The sequence below is a fragment of the Procambarus clarkii genome, chromosome 50, assembly GCF_040958095.1.
Source record: "Procambarus clarkii isolate CNS0578487 chromosome 50, FALCON_Pclarkii_2.0, whole genome shotgun sequence".
NCBI classification, from domain to species: Eukaryota; Metazoa; Arthropoda; class Malacostraca; order Decapoda; family Cambaridae; genus Procambarus; species Procambarus clarkii.
This window is the reverse complement of record NC_091199.1, coordinates 7,067,444-7,091,974: the sequence shown is the minus strand read 5'-3', so window position 1 is coordinate 7,091,974 and position 24,531 is coordinate 7,067,444. Positions and strand designations below refer to the sequence as shown.

At 40.6% G+C, this 24,531-nt stretch overlaps 1 protein-coding gene across 1 annotated transcript in view; it reads left to right on the top strand.

The window, feature by feature from the left end:
- LOC123772644 (uncharacterized) overlaps nucleotides 1-24,531 on the top strand; it is a 51,432-nt gene that overhangs the window by 16,278 nt on the left and 10,623 nt on the right. Inside the window, exons 13-26 of the mRNA XM_045765897.2 lie at nucleotides 1,084-1,245; nucleotides 3,355-3,405; nucleotides 5,605-5,753; nucleotides 6,682-6,910; nucleotides 11,972-12,064; nucleotides 15,991-16,134; nucleotides 16,366-16,444; nucleotides 16,663-16,793; nucleotides 17,936-18,142; nucleotides 18,557-18,685; nucleotides 19,649-19,831; nucleotides 20,460-20,599; nucleotides 21,533-21,665; nucleotides 23,480-23,611. Coding sequence (XP_045621853.2) covers nucleotides 1,084-1,245; nucleotides 3,355-3,405; nucleotides 5,605-5,753; nucleotides 6,682-6,910; nucleotides 11,972-12,064; nucleotides 15,991-16,134; nucleotides 16,366-16,444; nucleotides 16,663-16,793; nucleotides 17,936-18,142; nucleotides 18,557-18,685; nucleotides 19,649-19,831; nucleotides 20,460-20,599; nucleotides 21,533-21,665; nucleotides 23,480-23,611 — 1,962 coding nt within the window. The remainder of the gene's footprint in view (nucleotides 1-1,083; nucleotides 1,246-3,354; nucleotides 3,406-5,604; nucleotides 5,754-6,681; nucleotides 6,911-11,971; nucleotides 12,065-15,990; nucleotides 16,135-16,365; nucleotides 16,445-16,662; nucleotides 16,794-17,935; nucleotides 18,143-18,556; nucleotides 18,686-19,648; nucleotides 19,832-20,459; nucleotides 20,600-21,532; nucleotides 21,666-23,479; nucleotides 23,612-24,531) is intronic.

The window sequence follows — 24,531 nt, the reverse complement described above, 5'->3', positions numbered from 1 at the left end:
GGTGGAAGTGTGTGGATATGGGGTGTTTTGGTGGTGGAAGTGTGTGTGGATATATGTGTGGTTTGGTGGTGGAAGTGTGTGTGGATATATGTGTTTTGGTGGTGGAAGTGTGTGTGGATATGGGGTGTTTTGGTGGTGGAAGTGTGTGTGGATATATGTGTGTTTTGGTGGTGGAAGTGTGTGTGTATATATGTGTGTTTTGCTGGTGGAAGTGTGTGTGGATATGTGGTGTTTTGGTGGTGGAAGTGTGTGTGTATATATGTGTGTTTGGTGGTGGAAGTGTGTGTGGATATGTGGTGTTTTGGTGGTGGAAGTGTGTGTGTATATATGTGTGTTTTGGTGGTGGAAGTGTGTGTGGATATATGTGTGTTTTGGTGGTGGAAGTGTGTGTGGATATGTGTGTTTTGGTGGTGGAAGTGTGTGGATATGTGTGTTTTGGTGGTGGAAGTGTGTGTGGATATATGTGTGTTTTGGTGGTGGGAGTGTGTGTGGATATGTGTGCTTTGGTGGTGGAAGTGTGTGTGGATATGTGTGTTTTGGTGGTAGAAGTGTGTGTGTATATATGTGTGTTTTGGTGGTGGAAGTGTGTGTGGATATGGGGTGTTTTGGTGGTGGAAGTGTGTGTGGATATGGGGTGTTTTGGTGGTGGAAGTGTGTGTGGATATGGGGTGTTTTGGTGGTGCAAGAGACTCGAAAGATTAAAAGCATTTCACGGAGCTAGGACTCATCTAAGACGATACGTTGAAGATTTAAAGACAGGGCCAAAATCTAGAGCTCAACCTCCATAAGCACAAACAGGGGGATAGTGCAGTTGGCTTACAACCTATTGGTAGAGTCGTTTGGGCACACTTCCTAACATTTGATGCCCATTCACATTGTAAATAGTTACCATGGAGATAGTCAGCTGTTGTGGGTTGCATCCTGGGTAAAGGAATAAGCGTTTGCCATTAGGGTCGAGATAAGAGGCTTACTATCCCAAACAATAGGAGCCTATACTAAGGAAGCCTCGGTAAACAAAGTTGGTTGTTGTTGGCTTCCTCTTGGTTGGCAAAGTTGGCTTCATCCGAGCATCTCTCCTCCCAGCCGGCGATGCTAATGACTGCCAGCAAGTCCGAGGTCACCAACCTCATAGAGATGGGAGCCGGCAAGGTCCCCCAGAGGTTCCTCGATGAGTTGAACCGTATGACGCTCATCACCCAGACGGACGAGGAGGTCATCAACATGATCCAGAGTGAAGTCGGCCAGGTACTGTATACATCATCTGTATGGTCATATTTACACACACACACCTCACGACACTGGAAGACACAATAGTATGGGCAGACATAATCACTACCTACAAAATTCTCAGAGGAATTGAGAGGGTAGATAAAGATAAACTGTTTAACACGGGTGGTATGCGAACAAGGGGACACAGGTGGAGACTTAGAACCCAAATGAGCCACAGGGACGTTAGAAAGAATTTTTTCAGTGTCAGAGTAGTTAACAGATGGAATGCACTAGGCAGTGATGTGGTGGAGACTGACTCCATACACAGTTTCAAATGTAGATATGATAGAGCTCAGTAGGTTCAGGAACCTGTACACCAGTTGATTGACAGTTGAGAGGCGGGACCAAAGAGCCACAGCTCAACCCCCGCAAGCACAACTAGGTAAGTACACCCCCCCCCCACACACACACACATAGTTTCAAAGCATTATACAACAAATAGTACTGGGAAGACGGGACACCATGAGCATAGCTCTCATCCTGTAACTACACTTAGATAGTTACACTTAAGTAATTACACACACACATACTTAGAGCAAAGTCTTAGATTTTATTTAAAATTGTATCTTTTAAAAATATTTTTATTACTTTTCAGTGTAATTCAAAAAACATTATTGTTAATTGCTTTAATATAATTATTATAATATGCTTGTGCAATAATGTCCCTAAAAGTACTCTTATTTAGGCCTTTACCTTTTGCATGTAACAAACTGGCCAATTTATTCTAGCTATGAAAATCGATTTATTCTAGCTATGAAAATCGATTTATTCTAGCTATGAAAATCGATTTATTCTAGCTATGAAAATCGATTTATTCTAGCTATGAAAATCTATTTATTCTAGCTATGAAAATCTATTTATTCTAGCTATGAAAATCTATTTATTCTAGCTATGAAAATCTATTTATTCTAGCTATGAAAATCAATTTATTCTAGCTATGAAAATCAATTTATTCTAGCTATGAAAATCAATTTATTCTAGCTATGAAAATCTATTTATTCTAGCTATGAAAATCTATTTATTCTAGCTATGAAAATCTATTTATTCTAGCTATGAAAATCAATTTATTCTAGCTATGAAAATCTATTTATTCTAGCTATGAAAATCTATTTATTCTAGCTATGAAAATCTATTTATTCTAGCTATGAAAATCTATTTATTCTAGCTATGAAAATCTATTTATTCTAGCTATGAAAATCTATTTATTCTAGCTATGAAAATCTATTTATTCTAGCTATGAAAATCTATTTCTTCTAGCTATGAAAATCCACCTGCACCTTGTGAATCTAATACTTAAATAACAACGAGTTAGTTAACTCGATTGACTAACTAGTTGATGGTAAGTCTTCAGCACTAAGAGCACCCACTACACTGAGTGCTTGTACTCGACTCTTTATCAACTGTAAATTCTTTATACGAATTGTTAAGTCCTCTTTTTTGGTCTTAGAGCAATTAATTTTTGTCTTTATTTTGTCTTAAAACTGCTGATTTATTCCTCTGGAAATTGGCCAGTAAAGTTAAGTGGGGTTTTGAAAGCAATTCATAAAGAAATATTTAAGACAGTTGTTAACATATAACCTCTAAGTGAATTATAAGGCTGTCTTAAAAGTCAAATCTTTTAGTTGATTATGCTTCTAAATCTAAATAAAAGTGAAAACCGCTTTAGAGACGCATGAAATCTCAGTATTTAAGCAAAAAATCTGTATAATTTTATTTGATATTGTGAAAGGCGTCGCAGGCAAGGTACATTAATTAAAGTATTATGTTAAAACTGCCTCCTGGCTCAAAAATTTAACAGGATATTATAACTCTTGAAAGAGATTCTAACAATATGTCACTAATAACATAACAATTGTCTTTTTATGAGCCAATTCCCAACATTGACAACAAAGTCAGTCAAAAAACATAAATTAATATTTGTAAACAGCACTCCCCCCTCCCCTCCACCAACCCTCTGAGAAAACCCCAAATTTTCCTAAAAGATTCCAACAATTTTAGGCTTTTGTCTATGAATTAATTTGTAATTAATTCTTTGGAGCCAAGCATTCAAATTATTTTTTCTGTGGTGTTGTGTGCTGTTGACAGTGTAGCACGCTGATATCAACTGCTGGAACATCGTCTGCTCCTGGCTGTGAGGTAGTCAAGTTTTAATTATCCGCATGTGTACTCTTATCTCCTAACATTCTTCCCAGATTATTGGTGTAAACGTTTACTGAAGGACTAAAGTAGAAAGGTCCGCATGTTCATGTAGTAACACTTTCCATTACTTCCAGAGAATTTGTATCAAATGTTGGCAATTATTTAAGGGCTTTCAGGTGGTGAGGTCCGCATGTGCATGTGGTAATACTGTTCCAATGTTGCCCCCCCTAACAAGTGGAGAAGTCTGCATGTTTATGAGGAAATTCTCTTTACCTATTGGCTCTCAAAAGTTAAATATAAAACAGTAATGTCCAATTGGACTATGTCCGTAGTTAGCATGTGATTATTGTGACCAGAATTTGTGAAACACTGAACCATCTATTATCTATATGTAGTGCATGAGTCTGGATTAGAGTTATGTATGTATGTATATATATATATATATAATATATATAATAATATATATATATATATTATATATATATATATATATATATATATATATTATATATATATATATATATATATATATTTTTTTTTTTTTTTACTAGTATCAGTATTAAGAAGAGCAATCAAGTTACCAAAATTGATGGTAAAGAAACTGTAGCAGTCATTGATGGATATATTTGGTACAACGTTTCATTCCTCTCTGGGACATCTCTAGGTAATGAATGCCAGAGTTACAGTTTTGGGTTAAATACACATATCAAAGACTCGAAGGAGTTAAATACATGTGAATTTAACCCCCCAAAAATATGTGTGAGATGATCTCCTTGAGAGTTGATCTTCAAGGGAAATATTAATAAAGTATTTAATATATAACACAAAATGAAACTCGGAAGAATGCATATGAATGGGATACGTTCAAATTCAGTAAAGACCTGGGTAAATACTGGTCAGGAAACAGGACTTTGATTTGTGGAGCAGATTACAGGTTAACACACCTGAGATCACTTGATTGTTTCGGTGGATATAAACAGGAGCTGCCTCCAATAGGGTCAATACAGGTTTACTGATCACTGTACAAGACAATCACCAGGTGTACACTGTGTGTGGTGGTCACTGTACAAGACAATCACCAGGTGTACACTGTGTGTGGTGATCACTGTACAAGACAATCACCAGGTGTACACAGTGTGTGGTGGTCACTGTACAAGACAATCACCAGGTGTACACTGTGTGTGGTGATCACTGTACAAGACAATCACCAGGTGTACACTGTGTGTGGTGGTCACTGTACAAGACAATCACCAGGTGTACAGTGTGTGGTGGTCACTGTACAAGTCAACTATTGTTGCTTCAGTCACAATATTACATACTAGTGTTATTTATCTTAACAATGTCATATTTTTGCATGATAAACAATGCTCTACGATGCATATAAGTAAATTAAAAGAGATTAAGTGTACTGTATTTACAAAATTGCGTCTTTTGTGTATTTTAAGAGACCAACAAGACTTGTAAAGGTGTTTTTGCGTCAATATTTGTATACATGTATACAATTATTGTATATGTATGGATACAATTACACATTGTAACATGTATACAATTTCACATTGATGTTATGGTAGTTCTGGCATCCGGTCCAGCATAAACATACTCTTATATATATTTTTTTGCATCAATTATTAACTAATTGTTTTCGGAAGTGCATGAAATAAATGTTGGTAAATATGTCCTTGCATGATAATGGTTATTGGTAAATTAGTGGGTGTGAACGACTTGATAGTTTACGGTATGTGCAGGCGTGAAAGTCATGCGCAGGATGCATTCAGAAAATTGCAAATGTGTGAGCGTTTTCTAGTATATATATATGCAATTGACGATCACAAAACACTGATCATTTTATGCGGAAAATCCACAGAGAAATATGAAATGAGGTGAACGTTTCGGCTTGTTAAAGTCGGCTTGAGTCTGGTGTTGACAAAGGCTTTAACAAGCCGAAACGTTCACCTCATTTCATATTTCTCTGTGGATTTTCCGATATATATATATATATATCCTCCACACAGCCTCCTTCTTTGAGGCTGTGGGTCCCTATATGTATAATATATATATATATATATATATATATATATATATATATATATATATATATATATATATATATATATATATATATGGTGTGTGTGTGTGTGTGTGTAGAGAGAGATATACCGAGAGAGCTCATTCTTTAATAAATTAGCACCCTAACAGCTAACACTGAGTGAAATCGTGACCCTGGTGTCAAGGCTGGGTGACCCCGCCAAGTGGTCTCCTCAGAACGTGACTGACCTCGGCCCAGTTCTCTTCCTGCTACCCGTCTGTGTCGACAAGGTCCAGAACGACTCTACTGCCCAGGCGGTGTAAGTATGGCTGGGGAGCTGGAGACAAGAGTGAAGGAGAGTGAGAGGGGGAGTAGTGAGAGGGATAAGGTCAGATAGCGAGAGCGAGAAAGCATGGAAAACCGAGGTAGAGACATTTAGAATAAAACACCTTACCTTAAGGTCCATAGAAAGGTTATCTGGTGAGGCTGGGATGATGCTGCTACAGATCCTGTATGGAGAGATGAGGTCAGGAGATAAGAGAACTCTTCTCCTCGCAGCAAGACTTGTGACCAAGTAGCCAGGCTGCCGGTGACGTGCCAGTTACCTGTAGGGAAAGCATGTATATTGAATTTGATTTACCTGGAGTACTAAAACTACCGCTATTGTTCCTACTATTAGATTACATTAACTGCTGTTGTTGGCTACATATGCTGCACTACTAAAACTATTTCTCAAAATAATTATTGACTACTCATTTAGCTATTACTATTAATTCAATCACTTTTTTTTTTACTTCGGGCCAGTAGACACCACAGCTAGCTAGTTAAACGAGGTAAATGACACCATTTCCAGTTCCCGAAATACATTACACAACATATCGACCACAGATGTATGCACCGAACGGTGTTGCCAGCTTGTGGGTGCATACACTGAGAGAGTATACTGTAGTCGTGGACGGTGTTCAGGACTATAGTATACTTGCTGGCTGGTCAGTAAGCTGTTGAGGTGACGTTAGTAACCCTCCAAGGGGTGATGGGCCCAACACTAAACTTGCTGTTTGGTCAGAAACATTTGTTGTAGAACTTCTAGGGACAGGCTTCAGGCGAGCTGAAATAGGATAACAGTCATTAGCTTACAAGTTTTATTAATATCAGTGTCGTTCATAATGAACCCTAGTCTTAGTTTAAGAGAGCGACACACAGAGATACACAACTCCATATCACTCCAAACACTATCTCACCAACAGCATGGGGGTCCTCAAGATGTGTCTGACAGCCAACCCCGACCCTAACTGCCTTCAACCGGGTCAACTGTGGAACCTTATCCAGATGATGTCCCTTCGCTTGGAAGGCCCGCCGTCTTCCTGGGGGCAGAGCAGTGTCGCCAACATAGGTGGTATCAACATGATACCTGACTATGCTGTCGTCTATCTCAGTGATTCCTTAATTAAGATGTTCAAGCCGGATATTGTTAAGGTGAGAGGGGAGAGTGTGTGTTTGTGTGGGATACAGGAACAGGAAGGGAAACGGGGTTACATGCGCTGTCACCCCTTAGGTTGTGTAGTATTTTTGCGGTGTGTGTGTTGAGGTGTCGTGTGTGTGTGTGCTTGATGTATGTTTGTGCGAGACATGTTGCGTGTGTGTATTAAGTGGAGGGGAAAGGTGTGTGTGTGTGTGTGTGTGTGTGTGTGTGTGTGTGTGTGCAACCCGTTCTCGCAAATTTAATAAGTCAATATTGACTTATTAAATATGTGCATAGGTGACATACTTAACATAATAGATACCCTTAAAAAGATTCATAGAAAACACCGACCTTACCTAACCTTGTTAGTATCTTAAGATAAGCATCTTATAGCTTCGTAATTACAATTATTACCTAACCTATAATAGGTATAGGTTAAGTAATAATTGTAATTACGAAGCAATAAGATGCTTATCTTAAGATACTAACAAGGTTAGGTAAGGTCGGTGTTTTCTATGAATCTTTTTAAGGGTATCTATTATGTTTAGTATATCACCTATGCACGTAGTTAATAAGTCAATATTGACTTTACGAATTTGCGAGAACGGGTTGTGTGTGGTGGTAGGGGTGGGAATTGTGCGTTTGATGGGGGGACGGTTGTGTGTATGGTGGAGGTGGGCTGAGTGTATGGTAGGGTGGGATGTGTGTGTATATTGAGGCCGGGGAGGGGGGGGGGGGTTAAGATATTACCAATGTTGGGTTACACTGGTAAAGATAATCTCATAAGAGATCCCACTAGGATCAATATTTTATACCTTCATTTTATTAATTTAAACAAATTCTTCCTAGCGTTCTTCCCATGATTGGCTTAAGCGAATTAGTCTTAGTGTTCTTCCCCATGATTGGTTTAAACAAATTCATTGATTAGTGATTTGTAACTTCTTACAATCTTGCTCAAGATTGATTTGATTGTTGCCAGTGATGATAATTGGCAAATATTATCTTTACTCTGTCTTTCAGGATGAATATTTCCAGTGACTTCCACCTTCCATAGTTGATCATTTTTAATCACTAGAATCCATTTTGTTGCGTCTCTAGAACTTTTCTATTTTATCACTTTTTTTTCCAGGGTTGGATACCATACTACAGCACCGTAAGCCTTGTCTATCACATAGTGAATACTTTACTTTTATCCACTGGTCTATCCATATATATAATTTAACCTAAATATTGTAAAAAGTCGTATATATATGAGGACCAAAGCACACATCAAAAAGATATCAAGCTGATATCTTCAAAAGATATCAAGCTGATATCTTCAAAAGATATCAAGCTGATATCTTCAAAAGATATCAAGCTGATATCTTCAAAAGATATCAAGCTGATATCTTCAAAAGATATCAAGCTGATATCTTCTAAAGATATCAAGCTGATATCTTCAGTCACGTTATTGTGACTCATCGTCTGCAATCGTATCATTGTACGATCTCTTCCATTTCATGGCGAGTCTGTTTATAATGAGAACACTGAAGAGAATACATCACAGTAACGAGGCTGAGACAAATAATCCAACCTTTACACAGCTTCTAAAACTTCTTTACAAATTTCGTTACGTGGCGTTTGTCTGACTTAAGCTTTATCTTGTGCTTATGCCTCCCAAGAAGCAGCCCATAGCAGCTCTCAAATTCCCAGGCACATTTTTCTGCTAGGTGAAGAGGTGCATACATACATGGTACTTAGGTACCATGTATGTACTGGCTGAAGCCTCAGGCACGACACCAGTGTCTGATGTATCCCTGACGGCAGGCAGCCTCTACCAATGACCTCGACCTTGTCGTATATATTAAGACATCCCTTGATTACTTCTCCCATGCACAATTTATTATGCTTCTTCGGATCATGGATATTCTGTCATGTACTGACATTGCTCCTTGTTATGAATCTATTCTCATATATCATCCCCCTCATTCTGCAGATATCTGAATTCATGAGGTGATTTACATTTCTGATTCGCTGCATATTTTGTCTGTCGCTAAGAACCGCAGTTCTGTTGCATCACTTAATAATTTCTATCTTTTCCTGTGTGGATTTTCATCTTTGATCTGATACGTTGCTCTCTGGTCTATTGTTAGTCACGTTTCATCAACAGAAAGCATTTCCAGGCCCAAAACACCCTTTGAAAGATGGCTCGAGCACCAATAGTAACCTAGCCCCTGTTCCAAGCACCTATCAGATAGAAAATAAATATAATCACCTGTATTCCTTGTTGCACCCTCTTCTTCTCCTCGGGGTCGCCCTTCAACCCGTGTCCCACTGCAGGAGATGAAGACCAAAGAGAGACGCAGGCCGGCTGCCAACACCACCCTCGTCAATACTCTTACCACCCCGCCCTCGGTAATCATCAACACTTGTAGAAATGTTCACCACCACACAAGTAGTCAGCCAAACACACCAAGCCACTGGTAAACATTGCCACACAGCTCGACACTCACTGCAAGGCGGCGGCCAGGGTCAGCGGCGGAGTTGATTAGGGCACCACAAGGGCCACCAACCATTACCATTACTGAAATATAACACTTCTTATACCTTATGCTTGTATATACCCCATAACATGCGTCCACACTCCCCATGGCAGATTCATATTATATTATATATATAATATGAGTCTGCCACATATTATATTATATATATATATATTATATATATATATATATATATATATATATATATATATATATATATATATATATATATATATAATTCCTGTTTCATTTTTCCTCCGTGGTCTGACATTGTCACAATCTTAATCACGTGTTTATTTTCGTGATATACACACACATATATATATATATATATATATAATATATATATATATATATATATATATATATATATATATATATATATATATATATATATATATATATATATCTAGGCGGGCTGTGTGCTACAACCACTAATATACATACCACAAGTATGTATTACACTTGAATTGTTATAGTTACCAAGTTCACCAGATAATTTTCTTTGTTTTCATTACTGAACACATTACAATGATCCTATTAATAATGAATATTCAAAATATAACAAAATAATGGGTATCATTGTTACTGCTTTATAACATAAGAACTACACAAAGTAATTATAAATAACTGAAACACTGCAGATGGTTAATATCAACTGTTCTTTGACCCACACGCTGGTAAACAACGCCTAGAAGCTTTTTCTCCAGAGTTAACCATACTTTACTAACCTCGTGAGATGGTGGCAAAGTTTAAGGCAGTAGTTGTAGGCATCCATCAGTCTCAGGAGACTGTGGAGTTGCGCTCTGGTTGTCGGTCTGGAGTGGCCTCTCCACGGCGCAAAGCCAGGGTAGGTTGATGTGGTGGAGAAGCTGTTACCCATGCAGCAAGTCCCCCCCCCTCTCTCCACGGCGTTGAAAGTCTCAAATGGAAGGGGAAACGTCAATACGATTGGTTCCAGCGCCCGTCGCAGGAACTGTGAGCTCAGGAGTTGACCTCAAAGTTGCTGAAAGAAGGCACAGGGACTCCAAACCCGGAAACCGCCGTGGTCGGGGCAAGAGAAGGGCCACCCCAGCAGGGGCAAGAACGACCCCAGCCTCCTGAAGCAGAGGCCGGGCTGCACGAGTCCCAGGTGGTGGACGTCCCAGTCCCACACCTACAGGTTCCCAGACAGAGATCGTCACAACCCTCTTTCTCCCCGAGGCCGGCTTCCTTCAAGACCAAGCAGAGTTTAAGTTATCAATTATATTATTTCACACCAAACTTATTTACCACCATACTGTAGTCTGGTTATATATAACTCGTCAAGCTGACCCAGCCAGCAGTTGTTTACATGTCATATTTGTAGCAAGATATGACTGTAGATGATAGTGAATCCCGCACAGTAGCACAGGCACCGTTCCTGCAGCTCCCACAGTACCACCACCACACCAAGCATAACACGGGATAAGTACTCTTTACCTCTCGAATGCTGACACTTCCCAAGGTTCCAGTTCGATTCCCATCCTGCTCCAAAGATTCCCTCATACATACATCACGTTACTGTGGTTCCTTTAAGTACCTCCTCACAGGAGACACTCTCCTTGTGGTTAGTGGGCTATTCTATGTTCGGTCAGACTTCAATGATGTCATTTATCAGAGCACCCGTTCTCACGGATTGACAAGCGTTAAATAAAAAGTGATTTTAGCTAGCCAAAAGCGTACGAACCAAGGCAAAAACCAGCTAACATATCAAAGTCACTCCATCCTCATTAGTCCGAGGAAGCGTAAAAGTGCTGTGTATTACGTGTGAGGACAGTTTGGTAGAAGTGATGGAAGAGCCGAGGGTCAGGTAGACTCACCGCCCGACGTGTTCACGACGTGTTCATTATGTGACATTGAACTGGGAGTTACATTGCGTAGCATTCCTTGCGTGTTCTGTATGCTTTGTTATATATATATGTGTGTATGTTGCTTGCTGGGGGCTGCCCTCGTCACCAAGGTCTCCACCACTACTGTCAACACTCACCGTCAGTGGCATTACCATTTACACCATCTCTATCACCCCCAGTTTCACCATTATGGTCACCATTATTGTTACTACCACTCACCATTATCGTCACCATATTCACCATTATTAGACCTAATACTGTCATCACCACTTATATTATCACCGCTGCTATACTACCACCATTGCTATGAATATCACCACCATACTTGCACCAGTTATAACCACTAGTGCATATCTACCACAACTCTGACCACCAATAACACCCCCCCCTCCCTCCCTCCTCCCGGCATTGCCATGATGTTGTTGTTGTTTAAGATTCAGCTACTGGGAACAAAAGTTCCAAGTAGCACGGGCTATGGTGAGCCCGTAGGGTATTGCCACCAATTATTACCTGCTTATATATCACACCCCTCTCCTCCTCCTCCCTCTCCATTTCCATTCCCCCCCCTCCCATCTTATCCCATCCTCCCTCTCATTTCCTCCCTTTATACTCATTCGCCTACTTACTTAAATGCCCACGTACCCAGCCATCTACCTACCTACCAACCGCTTCTCATCTACAGGTGCAGATCCCGGCCACAAAGTACCAGGTGTGCGAGAGCTGGAAGGCAGCGCTCTGTAAAGCCGAGCAGTGTACCGGCATGACAGCTGCAGCTGTAAGTATAGCTGGCAGGGAATGTCTATTTCAGTAAAAGAATGTTGCTCTGTCTGTCCAACGTTTGAGGCTAGCCTCACCCAACTTTGTAGGCTAAATGGTTTGGTGTACAGGTTCCTGAGCCTACTGGGCTTTATTATATCTGCATTTGAAACTGTGTATGTAATCAGCCTCCACCACATCACTGCCTAATGCATTCTAGCTATTAACTACTCTGGACAGTGAAAAAGATCTTTCTAACGTCCCTGTGGCTCATTTGGGTACTTAGTTTTCACCTGTGTCCCCTTGTTCGTGTTAAACAGTTTATTTGTATCTACCCTGTCAATTCCTGAGAATTTTGTAGGTTGTGATCGTGTCTCTTCTGTTTTCCAGTGTCGTGAGGTGCATTTCATGCAGCCTTTACTCGTAATTCATGCCTCTTAGTTCTGGGACTAGCCTAGTGGAATACCTCTGAACGTTTTCCAGCTTCGCCTAGTGCCTGCGTACTCACCTAGTTCTCACCTAGTTGTGTTTGCGGGGGTGAGCTCTGGCTCTTTGGTCCCGCCTCTCAACCGTCAATCAACAGGTGTACAGATTCGTGAGTCTATTGGGCTCTATCATGTGTGTGTGGTGGTGGTGGTGGTGGTGGGGGGGGGGTTGCGCTAACATTAGCATACTATCACCAGTATAGCCAGCACACCATAGCACACCATAAGCACAACGGCCACCTTGATAAACATCCATTAACACACCATGCACCTGCCAACCACTATACCCACTCATCATAACTATATAGTACAGCAGGCACCATAATTACCCATAATTACAGCCCTCCTCAACCATCCAATATAACCAATCACCATTGACATGTACGATAACCTTATAACCATTCATGTGGGTTGTTACCTCTCAACACTTATTCCAATTCAAAATCCTTACATAGAACATTACATTAAATAAATAATCATGCAATTGAGTGCTGGTAAAATGAAGCAATTGTGAAGGACCTGAGTCTTTGTGGGTATGGAGTCTGACTACAATAATTACTCTAGAATACTATCTAATAATTAAATTGCAAAATGATAAATAATGAAAGAAATGACTCAACTTAGCTGAGTTCCGTAGAGTAGTATAGAGTCCATAGTCCTGGGATAATGGGCCATAGAGTCCACACTCCTGGGATAATAGGTCATAGAGTCCATAGTCCTGGGATAATGGGCCATAGAGTCCACACTCCTAGGATAATGGGCCATAGAGTCCACACTCCTGGGATAATAGGCCATAGAGTCCACACTCCTGGGATAATGGGCCATAGAGTCCACACTGCTGGGATAATGGGCCATAGGGTCCACACTCCTGGGATAATAGGTCATATAATACACGTAGGTAGCCGCTGCCTCTTCACACACCTGCCGGAAGGGTCCCCATTAGCATAATTACTTCAACTATTGTTAAAGAGCGAGGCGCTGGTTCACTGTTAGCACCATTAACAGTCTAGAGCGGCACTACTTCTATACTATAGCCTAGCATATTATCATAAGAATTGTAATTAATTAGAATAAATGAAATGGCATTGATGTTATTATCACAAAATTAATACATTAATTAATGATGGCGTGGCGCAGTGGACTCAAGACGCGTCTGGGATCATCCTGGACGTAGGTTCGAACCCTCATCACGGCCCTTGTGGATTTGTTTTTTTAATGAAAGGTTAACTTTACATTCTTTGGTGTGGAGTTTAACTCGGTCTCATTACCGGTGTTCCTGTGGGATAAATAGTTAGTGGCATGTATAACATTATCTTACGTCAAACTAATAAATCACACATGGCCCCAAACCGTCCTTTAATTCTGTGTTGGAGATGAGGTAACCAAGTTAACTTGTAGTTGATTTAATACACTAAGCGTAGGGTCAGGCAACCAATCGTATTGGCGTATGACTTTCCATTGGAGACTTTCGCCGCCATGGAGAGAGGGGGAGACCTGCTGCATGGGTAACAACTTCTCCCCCCGAATCAACCTACCTTGGCTTTGCGCCCTGGTGAGGCCACTCCAGACCAGGCCGACATCAGAGCGCAACTCCATAGTCTCCTGAGATTGATGGATGCCTACTACTAGGGTCAGGCACAATATATATATATGTAGCCGCGGTCCACATGGCGTGGCGTCCTCGGAGCCCAAGTCTCGCGTTCTCTCATGGCGATTCATTGACTAATAACAGCTTATTGCACCTGTTAGCCAGGTGTTAAACACGTGTCCGGGTCCCCCCGTGCTCACAACAACACCTGACGGTCGGCCGAGCACAACACAGCGTATAAAACTCCATGAAAAGTCTCCGTGGTGTAGTGGTAAGACACTCGCCTGGCGTTCCGCGAGCGCTATGTCATGGGTTCGTATCCTGGCCGGGGAGGATTTACTGGGCGCAATTCCTTAACTGTAGCCTCTGTTTAACGCAACAGTAAAATGTGTACTTGGATGAAAAAACGATTCTTCGCGGCAGGGGATCGTATTCCAGGGACCATAGGATTAAGGACTTGCCCGAAACGCTACGCGTACTAGTGGCTGTACAAGAATGTATCAACTCTTGTATATATCTCAAAAAAAAAAAAACACAGAAGGTGGAGGCCAGCCGCCGCCGCCGCCATGGCCCGAGCACCAACACTGTGGCGTCTCTTTAACCCACTGGTTATATTTATTATTTTTAACACATTTAGGTACATATGCATTTGTGCAGCTACCCCCTAGAGTATATGAAGGGAAATATAGTGTGTCACAAAGCTACATGATGCTAAAAATCATCACACAGGATGGTTAGTCAGTCATGTTATCATTATAGTCTACACTGGCAACCTCTACGAACGCTAATTTATTGATTTCAATCGATAATTTATAAATAATATGCTTATTTATTTTAATTAAGACCTTAGCACTAAGCTAAAGTATATTTTCTAAATAGTTATCAATAATAGTGCTATAAGATCAAATGAGGATCATTAGTGTTGGCCGTGGTGAGGCCACACGAGGCGCTAATTTATTGATTTCAATTGATAATTTATAAATAATATGCTTATTTATTTTAATTAAGACCTTAGCACTAAGCTAAAGTATATTTTCTAAATAGTAATCAACATTAGTGCTATAGGAGCAAATGAGGATCATTAGTGTTGGCCACAATGTTGATGTTGTCAACACGAGGCTGTGGAGGAGGACCCGTGTTGACTCTTGGTAAACTCCTGTAAACTCACCGACGATGTACCACCCTTACAGAGCAACAAGGAATGACTGGGGTATACACCAGGGCATATTCAAATTTACTCTAGTGTCTTATTTAGATCCCCAAGGACACATTATGGGGGCATCATATTTTTGTTCCTCACTATCTCTCTTTCTCTCCCTCTCTCTCTATCTCTCTCTCCCTCTCCCTATCTCTTTCTCTCCCTGGTTTGGTGGGCCACCTGCATCACACAGCATGGTAGGCTGGTTACTTCACTCATAATGTCTATACTTATTAATAAGAATAATCAACAGTTAATGGCTGACGGCCTTGATGTTATGGCTCGACCTGTTATGGTATTGTGTTGATGTCTGAGATTAATGTCATTACGACGTCACGTGTGTTTTGTTAACATTGTACTGTGGATATTTTCCATAATGTTTATGACTTATCCGTTTTTATCAGGTGCCTTAATCACCCATTACATCAATGCATTAGTAATCCAGCATTATCATCGTGTACCATAATGCATTACTAATCACGCATGACAATCTCCCTGTATAATAACACATTAACCACCCACCATACTCACAGTGTACTTATAAACTTACACAATAACCATATTCCATAACACCTACCCCCCATAACTGCACCATTATAGACGAATTATTACCCCACACCGTAACACATACCACCACACCATAACCACACAATATAACTACTTCTTGCACACAGGACACCGCGTGGTACAACAGCCTGGGCACTCTGCAGGTGTGTATGGGACCCTCAGACCTGTCACCAGCTGGACAAGCTGATCCCACTCTCCAGACCATAACATACAACATCTCCAAACTTAGGGGCAAGGATATGAACCCTCAGGTAAGTGCCCTTACAGAGCTACAAGGAAAGTCTGGGAAGGAATGACTGGGGTATACATCAGGACATATTCAAATGTACTCTAGTGTCTTATTTATATCCCCAAGAACACATTATGGGGACACCATATTTTTATTCCTCATCATCTCTCGTTCTCTCCCTCTCTTTCTCTCGCTTTAACTCTCCTCTTCATTCCCTTGCCAGAAATCTAAGCTCCCCTGTTCCTTCCTGTAGGACGCCAGCATCATCCTGCAGGACGCACTGTCGAGCAAGACCATCGACAACATCACCAAGCAAGATGTTGATGCTCTGGGTGAGTGTTACCAACCTTTGTGGCTCTCCCGCACCTCAGCGGTAATGTTGTGTTTTGTTTCAGATGATGTACTCTCAAAGTAGTCAGTAACAGCACTGTTTTGTGAGTGGACGAGGACTTTGAAGTCAATTTGTCTTTGACTGGGATTTAGTTTTCCATTTAGGGTGTTGGGACAAGGCATCTCGCCAGCCTATTGACGTAGAGTTGTGTATGTACAGGAGGGCCATTGATGATGAGGGCTCCTGCCTGCTACCTGAAGGCCGCCGCCAGGCGTGGGCTGCTCACCACAGTCCTGCCATACATGGACTCTAGTGTTATGAGGGTCCAAGGTCCAGAGTTCTCAGCTAAGGTGGGTACAATAACTAACTATTCCCAATACTTAGAATCATTCCAACTGTTTCTAACTGAAGTGAATCCAAACAAATTTCATAACATCAACAAATCTTTCGAATTCTGTGTTTTTTCCCATATAAATAGTGCCTGTTACTTTATTCCTATCTATTCCCCCATTATATTTGTTCACGTTAGTCCAACCATCTTCTCACATCATGTCCAACTACTTACACCCAATTCGGTTCTACTTCCCAACAATTCGATCCCAAAGTTGACATCTTTTACAACCATTTCTACTTCACATCTTACCGACATGTTACAATTATTTTCAGAAGACGTTTCCCCTTCCCCAACCCACAAGACTTCTCTAAATGTCCTAACACTTCAAACTTCCTCCAGACAATTTCTAACCATCATGCTAACTTGGTTCCAAGCGCTTACAGCTAATTACAAATTATCATTCATCCCAGGCAAGCCAAACAATTTCTATCCAACACCAACAGTGTTAAAAAAAAGTGGAAATAAAAGTATAACTTCACATCATTAATTTCCCCCAAAAGTTAAATAATTCAACGATAAATTTTTGTAACCAATTTCCAACAAAGAAAAAACAACTTTTCATTCAAAATCACCAATTTAAAAACGCCCAACAATTTTTATGGATGTTTAACCCTTCCCAAAATATCGAAGCAAGTGTGGTAGCCTCAGCCAGCCAGCCGCTTCAAGAATTGTAACACAGAACATCTTTTAAAATATCTGTTGACACTAGGCTGTATTATCTTTAAAAACTTACATATATTATCAACTAACAGGCGACAACTTCGTCTTCGTTATTCGTTATATATGATTTTGTATAAAAATCACAACCCTGTCTCCATAAATGGTAGTTTCCTTAGCGTCTATGAAATGTATTGTACAAAATAGGGCCTGTTAGTCCCCTTCATTTTAATTTAGGTGAAAAAATTCGCCAAAATAAGCAATTCCATGTGCAGTCTTAGACCTAATTTAGTATAAATTTGTACTATGCTCGACCTGGTAGTATACATGGATCTTTTGTTGGGCTAAAAAACATTATTTTTTTTACATACTATCCATAGTCGCATTAAGTAGTATCATTTTTAGAGGGTCAGTTGTAATAGCAACCTCATCATCTTGCAGATGAATGCACTGATGAAGGCGGACATGGCGACGGCCTTTACCAACGGCGTGTTCACACTCACCCAGCTCATCGACTCCTTGAAGATCCTTATCAGCCCGGACCTCCTCAAGGGCCAGAGCAAGGCAATCTGGAAGCAGATTGTCGACAAGGCTCATGCCACAAGTCAGCCATTGACGACTTACCAAATTGACGTCATTATGTCACAGGTAATTGTTTGTGCTTGTGGCATCCCGCTGTTGGGGAGAGAAAGGTGCTAGGCTTGCTGAGGTCTCCGTAGACCAATGATTGACCTTCCCGAGGATGCAACACACTAACCTCTAGCCACACACACTATTCACCTGGTTACCGCTAGGTAAACAGTGTGTGTGTGTGTGGTAATATTGGATTTTATGTTCATTAGTGCCTCAGGTGGCTGCATTCACTGACTTTAAACTACAGTTTTCCATCCATATAAATAAATGTCTGCATATAATTGGACGTCATTACATAAGTCATAAGTGCATCTCGATACTATGTCCTTACTTAGCAGTAACAAAATAATCTTTGGCAAGGTACTTGCCATCACTCATTCAATCAACTTTGAAATGAATCACTCACTCAACCAATTGTTGTTTCCCCAGCTGCCGCCGACGGACCTGTCCTCGTACACCCCGCTCTTCAAGGAGTACGCCCCCACCAGGAAGATTGGAGGTCTTGGGCAGGGCAGCCTGTCCGTGCTCGCCAGAGACATGTCACCCTACTCCCTGCCAGTGAGTTCTTGTTGACTATAATTGTTACCTTAATTTTGGGTGTGTTTAGGGAAGCAAATGAAGCCGATCTCGAGAATAGTTTTAAACATGGTCACTACAACACTACCACAACAACAGACTGTCATAGAACTTACTAAGTCTCTGTTTTCTATGCTACTAATCTGACACCCGTGTTTGGGTTATGGCACCTCACTCAATTCTTTTTGAGATATATACAAGAGTTGTTACATTCTTGTACATATCTCAAAAAGAATTGAGTGAGGCTGGAGTTCTTATGGTCAGAGCTCACTTTTTATAAACTATATCTTTTAGTGTAAAAACAAATAATTGTGAACAGAACCAAAATACCTGTCCTAACCTACCCTAGGTCTACATATACATAAAACTGCTTCAACTATAGCCAACGCCTATATTGACTTCAGTGTTGCATAGCCAGGCGGCGCTGCCACTCACCGGGAAGTAGCCAAGTTTAGTTAATACAGAGATCTTGATCATCACTACAATTTTGTCCCCATTGCCTCAGAGACACTTGGTGCCTGGGGTAAAGTGCTGCTAGTTTTTTTGAAGGAGTTGGGTTCTAAGCTAAGTGAAACAACTAAAGACCCTAAAGCCGGCAGTTTCCTCTTTCAGCTCCTTAGTGTGGTGGTCCAGAGAGGAAATGCTCACTACATCCATGGTTCCTGCCCGCCGAGCTGAAGGAACTTGACAACCTGGGCCAACTAGCCTTGTACCTTGCATGTAACCAATGTTATATATCTTTTTGTGTAATGAAGTTTTAAATAAAATAAAATGACAAAATACACAATATATATAGAGGGTGGTAGGAGAAAACAATATATTAGTGTACACAGGTGCCCCCACAAGGCTTCCCCGGATGCTTCATATCGTCTTCATCGAGGTCAAGGGGTCCCTTGACCGTTTGGGGTCAAGCCACAGCCAGTAACATCTGTGCCCTTTCCACAGTGCCTGCGGGGTGCCAACGTGACCTTCGGAGGAGCAGTTAACCTGACGGCCACCGTGGTCAGCCAGGGCATAAACTTCCTGCCCTGCATGAGTGCCGCTGATGCCATGAAGGTGGTTCCTAAGGACCTCTTTAAGGTGTTCGATGCTATCAAGGTGTCTGGTAAACCTCTGTCCATGGCAGCAGTGAGTATTTTCTATTTATCATTTTAAATCAAATTGTATTGCATTTTCAATATAATGAAGAACAATGAGTACATTGTGAGTAGTGAGTGTATGGAGAATGTGAGTAGTACATTCCAAAACCACATTGCTCCATTATATGTTGGAGTTCTGAAGTATTTGTTGTGTGTGCTCGTGTGTTACAAATACAGTACACTTCTGGGGTCTAACATGGCGGTGTAAGCTATACTCTTAACCTCCTTACGGAATATAAACATATATATTTTATAGATATAGATTATAGAGGGGTCAACTCGCACTTTGACCTTCTAAGACGTTTCAGTACCGGTTGTTAATGCAACACATTTGATTAAATAATTATAACAAAACTCTAGACTTTTGCTTTTAATAGGATTCAATATTTACCTCACGACCATTAAAGTTACACGTCCACACAATTATATTTCTTCTACAAACACGTATCGTCCACGTGGCGTTCTCCCTTTAAGAACACAAGTTCAAGTTCAAGTAAGTTTATTGAGACAAGAAAACAAAAAATACATCTCAAAGGGATAGAGTAGCTTAGGCTACTTCTACCCCCATTAAGAACACAGGGCATTCACGTGTTGTTCTCTCCCTCTCTTAACATCAGTGCCGAGTGTTCAGAGACAAGTTGACGGACTGGGCCGCCACTAACATGCCCACCGGACTCAAGTCCCTCACTGATGTTGGCCAGCAACTCTTCCTCAAAGATGTGACGAGTATCCCACCGTGTGTCGCCGTGGACATGGGGTGAGTGCAGCACAAGATTTACACCACTGCTCGCTGAAATATGTTGTTTTTTCGCATACTGGTGTTTGCAAGGCAAGCCTGATATTCCTGGCCTCTATCTCTCAGTTGCCAATAGCTGGAGACCCCTCATGGTTTCATAGCTTAACTCTCTAAGATCAGGAACTAAATCGGAGATTATCCTATCGTATCCTAGCGATATCTTCAGTGTTCGAAGCTATCTGGGTATCAGTTTAGGTCAGAACTGTTTTTGGTTGTGATCCCATACTCAGCCAATATATTCTAGCTTTTTATACGACAGTAAATTGCAACATTCTCGTGTGGATCATGAAGCCTAACTTGCCTGGGCTCCTGACGACTTATTTGTTGGGGCTCCTGAATACTAACTTTCCTGGCTCCTAAAGACTTCATAAATGCTTTCCAGCTTTGCATGTGCCGATGATGTTATGTAGTTAAGGTTGATCTTGTTCATTTTAACGATATCTCTAATTATCTTTAATGTTGTGTTCGAGTCTTCATTGCCACTTTCTCATGGCAATTATAGGAATAGTTATCTTTCTCTCTCTCTTAATTATATTAATAGCCTCTCAACTTTCTTAAATGTTCTTTTGTATGCTTGGCAAGGCAAGGCAGACTCTAGCTCTGCTTTCATACAGGTGGTGAACACTGCTTTGATTGATTCCATGCTCTTGATTGCTGTTTTATGTGCCAGCTTTATTTTGTGTACATGTCAACTTATATACGCTCGTCTGTCTGTGCAACCCGTTCTCGCACTTGCTTATAGTCAATATTTGGCTTATGAATAAGTGCATATGTGACATACTAAGTCTGTGTTTGTGCGGAATAAGCTTCAGTTCTGGGAGCCACCTCTTAGCTATTTATGGACAATCTGCCTCCCACATTCTACCTCACTCAGTGTGTCTCTCACTTGGACAGAGACATTGCCCTGCAAGTGCTGAACGGGGAGATGAAGCAGGTGTTGTTGATGCAGATGTGTAAGGCCAACGTCCTCTCCACCATCCCCCAGGACGGCAGGCGCCTCTTCATCAACTCTATTGTCAGTGACATGGTAAGCAAAACATGTGAACTGTGTTTCCTAATTGTATTTCCTTTCATTTGGGGAATTCCATCCTGAAATTACGTCAGTTTGCTATGAATCTTGGCAGAATTGTTGGAATATCTGTGTCGGCGCTAACAAGCTGAGGAAGATTACAGAGGCGGGCTGCTTCTTGTCCCGTTCCCTGATGTTATGTCTAGAAGACTGTGATGGTTTGTGTAAGCCAAGCTTTGTGGAGGCCTAGTCGAGAACTGGACCTCAGGGACGTTGAGTCCCGAAATCATGGCAAGGTAAAAGATAAGCAGATCACAAGCAGACATACGCATGCTGCTAGGATATCTACCATCTTCCTATGATGGTGACTTAGGTGCCACACCGGCGGCCAGGATATCCAGTACATGCCAGCCTACACAAATGTCTCCATCATTGTTCAGGATATCAAGGAGAATATTTGCTATCATTAAATTAATGTATCCTTCCCGGTGATGGGAATTTTCATTTTTATCTATGAGGCTTTTATCTCGATGATTGTGTTTCATTTATTTGTATTTACATTGGGAGATACTGTAGAATATTTAAATTAAGGTAATTCAATGCGATATACAAAGTATTGTATAGTCTTCGCTTCTACAAGTTCAAGTTCAAGTATGTTTATTGAGATAAGCAAGAAATACATCTCAAAGAGATAGAGTAGCTTAGGCTATTTCTACCCCCTCCCCTTTCGCTTCTTAATTATCGTTTATAAATATTGATTTGGTATTTCACTTATATCTTTAGTATCAGTGACCTCGTTGAGTTTATGTTAAATAAATAGTTATCGAATCAATCAATACAAATTAGTATTATAGTAATAGTATTAGTATTATAGTAATACAAATTAGTATTATAGTAATAGTATTAGTATTATAGTAATACAAATTAGTATTATAGTCTATTGTACAATCAATCAATACAAATTAGTATTATAGTTAGTTATATTATAAATATTAATCAATTAGTATTAAATAAATAGTTATCGAATACAATAAATACAATACACGACTTAATACTGATGACAGTCTATAAATATTTGCATAAAAAAATTAATCTTGACCTTGAATGATCTCTAACTTAAGTAAACTCTAACTTGACAGTGAAAGATTACTTCCACATCAAACACAAGGAATATATACACCGTGAGGTGGACTATAGTTCTCGGTATATATACACTTAAGAGTTTACATTAGTCTTGAACAATGTCGCCAGACTAGAGTGTGCTTTAGTGGTTGATCAGCAAGCTATTGTGGGGAGCCCGGTAACCCTCCAGAGGTTTTAGTCCTGAAGACCAACAACAAATCAACCAAAACCTCGCCAAACTGATATGCAATGATGTACTCTTCAATGCTGTCTTAATATTATAATATATCATTTCATATGAAAGCAGATTTTTAAAACCATTACGGACTTCAGAGGCAAATTTTCATGTAAACAAGTGACCTTAAATACAAGTGACAACAGGTGGTTAATTGGTGGCGTTGAGCATCTGTCATGAACACACAGAATTCACAATTGCGTGATGCATCAAATGAAGTGTCTGGGATGCTCTCGGACGCAGGTTCGAATCCTCGTCACGGCCCTTGTGGATTTGTTCATCTGTCATGAAGTATAAACACGGTCATATCCCACTCAAGAGAGTTCTGCTCCTTATTGTCACTCCTTTAGGAGATGTGCAGTTACATTTCTGAATGAAGTAAACTTCTTAGTTGATATAAACAAGCTTTTTAACTATCGGAAATTGAAAATAATTAAATAGTTTGGCCGTCTTTCTTCCCTTCCTGTCTCCCCAGATGGGTACGTCGGGAGCCCAGCTGGGAATATGTGAGCTAAACAAGCTTGGTAACTGTGCATTTGACCTCAATGCGGATAACTTGAAGAAAATGGACGAATTCGCCTCCTACGAGTTCATCAAACGTCTCCAGGTTAGTTTGTTAGTGTGTGTGACAGTTCTTGAGTGTGTTTGTCATTGTGTGTGTCTCTGTGTACCTGTGTGTGACATGTATGTTCTTAACGTGTACTCCCGGAATGAGAGATTTGTGGCATTTCCTCCCCGTGGGATTTTCTTGATTTATAGTTGAATTCTAGTATGGGGTTTAATTCCAATGCTTCTTCTAATGTGTTCAACTCATTAGTCTTAAAATTAAGAAAAGCCTGATATCTCTGGCTAATTTGAACCTATTGTTTACATGTTTGTTCTCTCATGCTGATTTCACCCCTTGATTTTGATTGTTGCCGCCGAAGGAGGCTAGTATATTGTGCTTGTGTCCCCTCGTCCTGGAATTACCTTTGTGTCCCCTCGTCCTGGAATTACCTTTGTGTCCCCTCGTGTGGACTTAACTTTGTGTCCCCTCGTCCTCTCCCCTTGATTTCCCTCATCCAAGACTTACCGTCGTGTCCTCCTCTCGTGTGGACTTACTCGCATGTCCCCCTCCCCCCTGGGGGGACTTAATTGTGTGCCCTCCGCATATTGGTCTCATACCTCGTCTGTCCCAACTACCTTCAGCTCCTAAGCCACTTATTTCAATCAGTAATTGATCAGTGTAGGTCCTCATGTAGTTACATTTTGCAACACAAGAGGATAAAGCACCAGTAATTCGCTTTAATCTGTTTGACACGCCAGTTGGGGGTAGGATATATTACCATAGTATACGTTATGTTACCATAACAACGGGTTGAAACTATGTCAACATTTTGCTTAAAGTTTACTGTAAGGGATACAGAGGATAAGACAATCATAAGTAGATTGTCAATCATAAGTAGATAAGATCAATCATACTTAGATAAGTATGTTACCCCTAAAAATCACTACCAGTGTCACATTACAACTAAATTCAAGATTTTC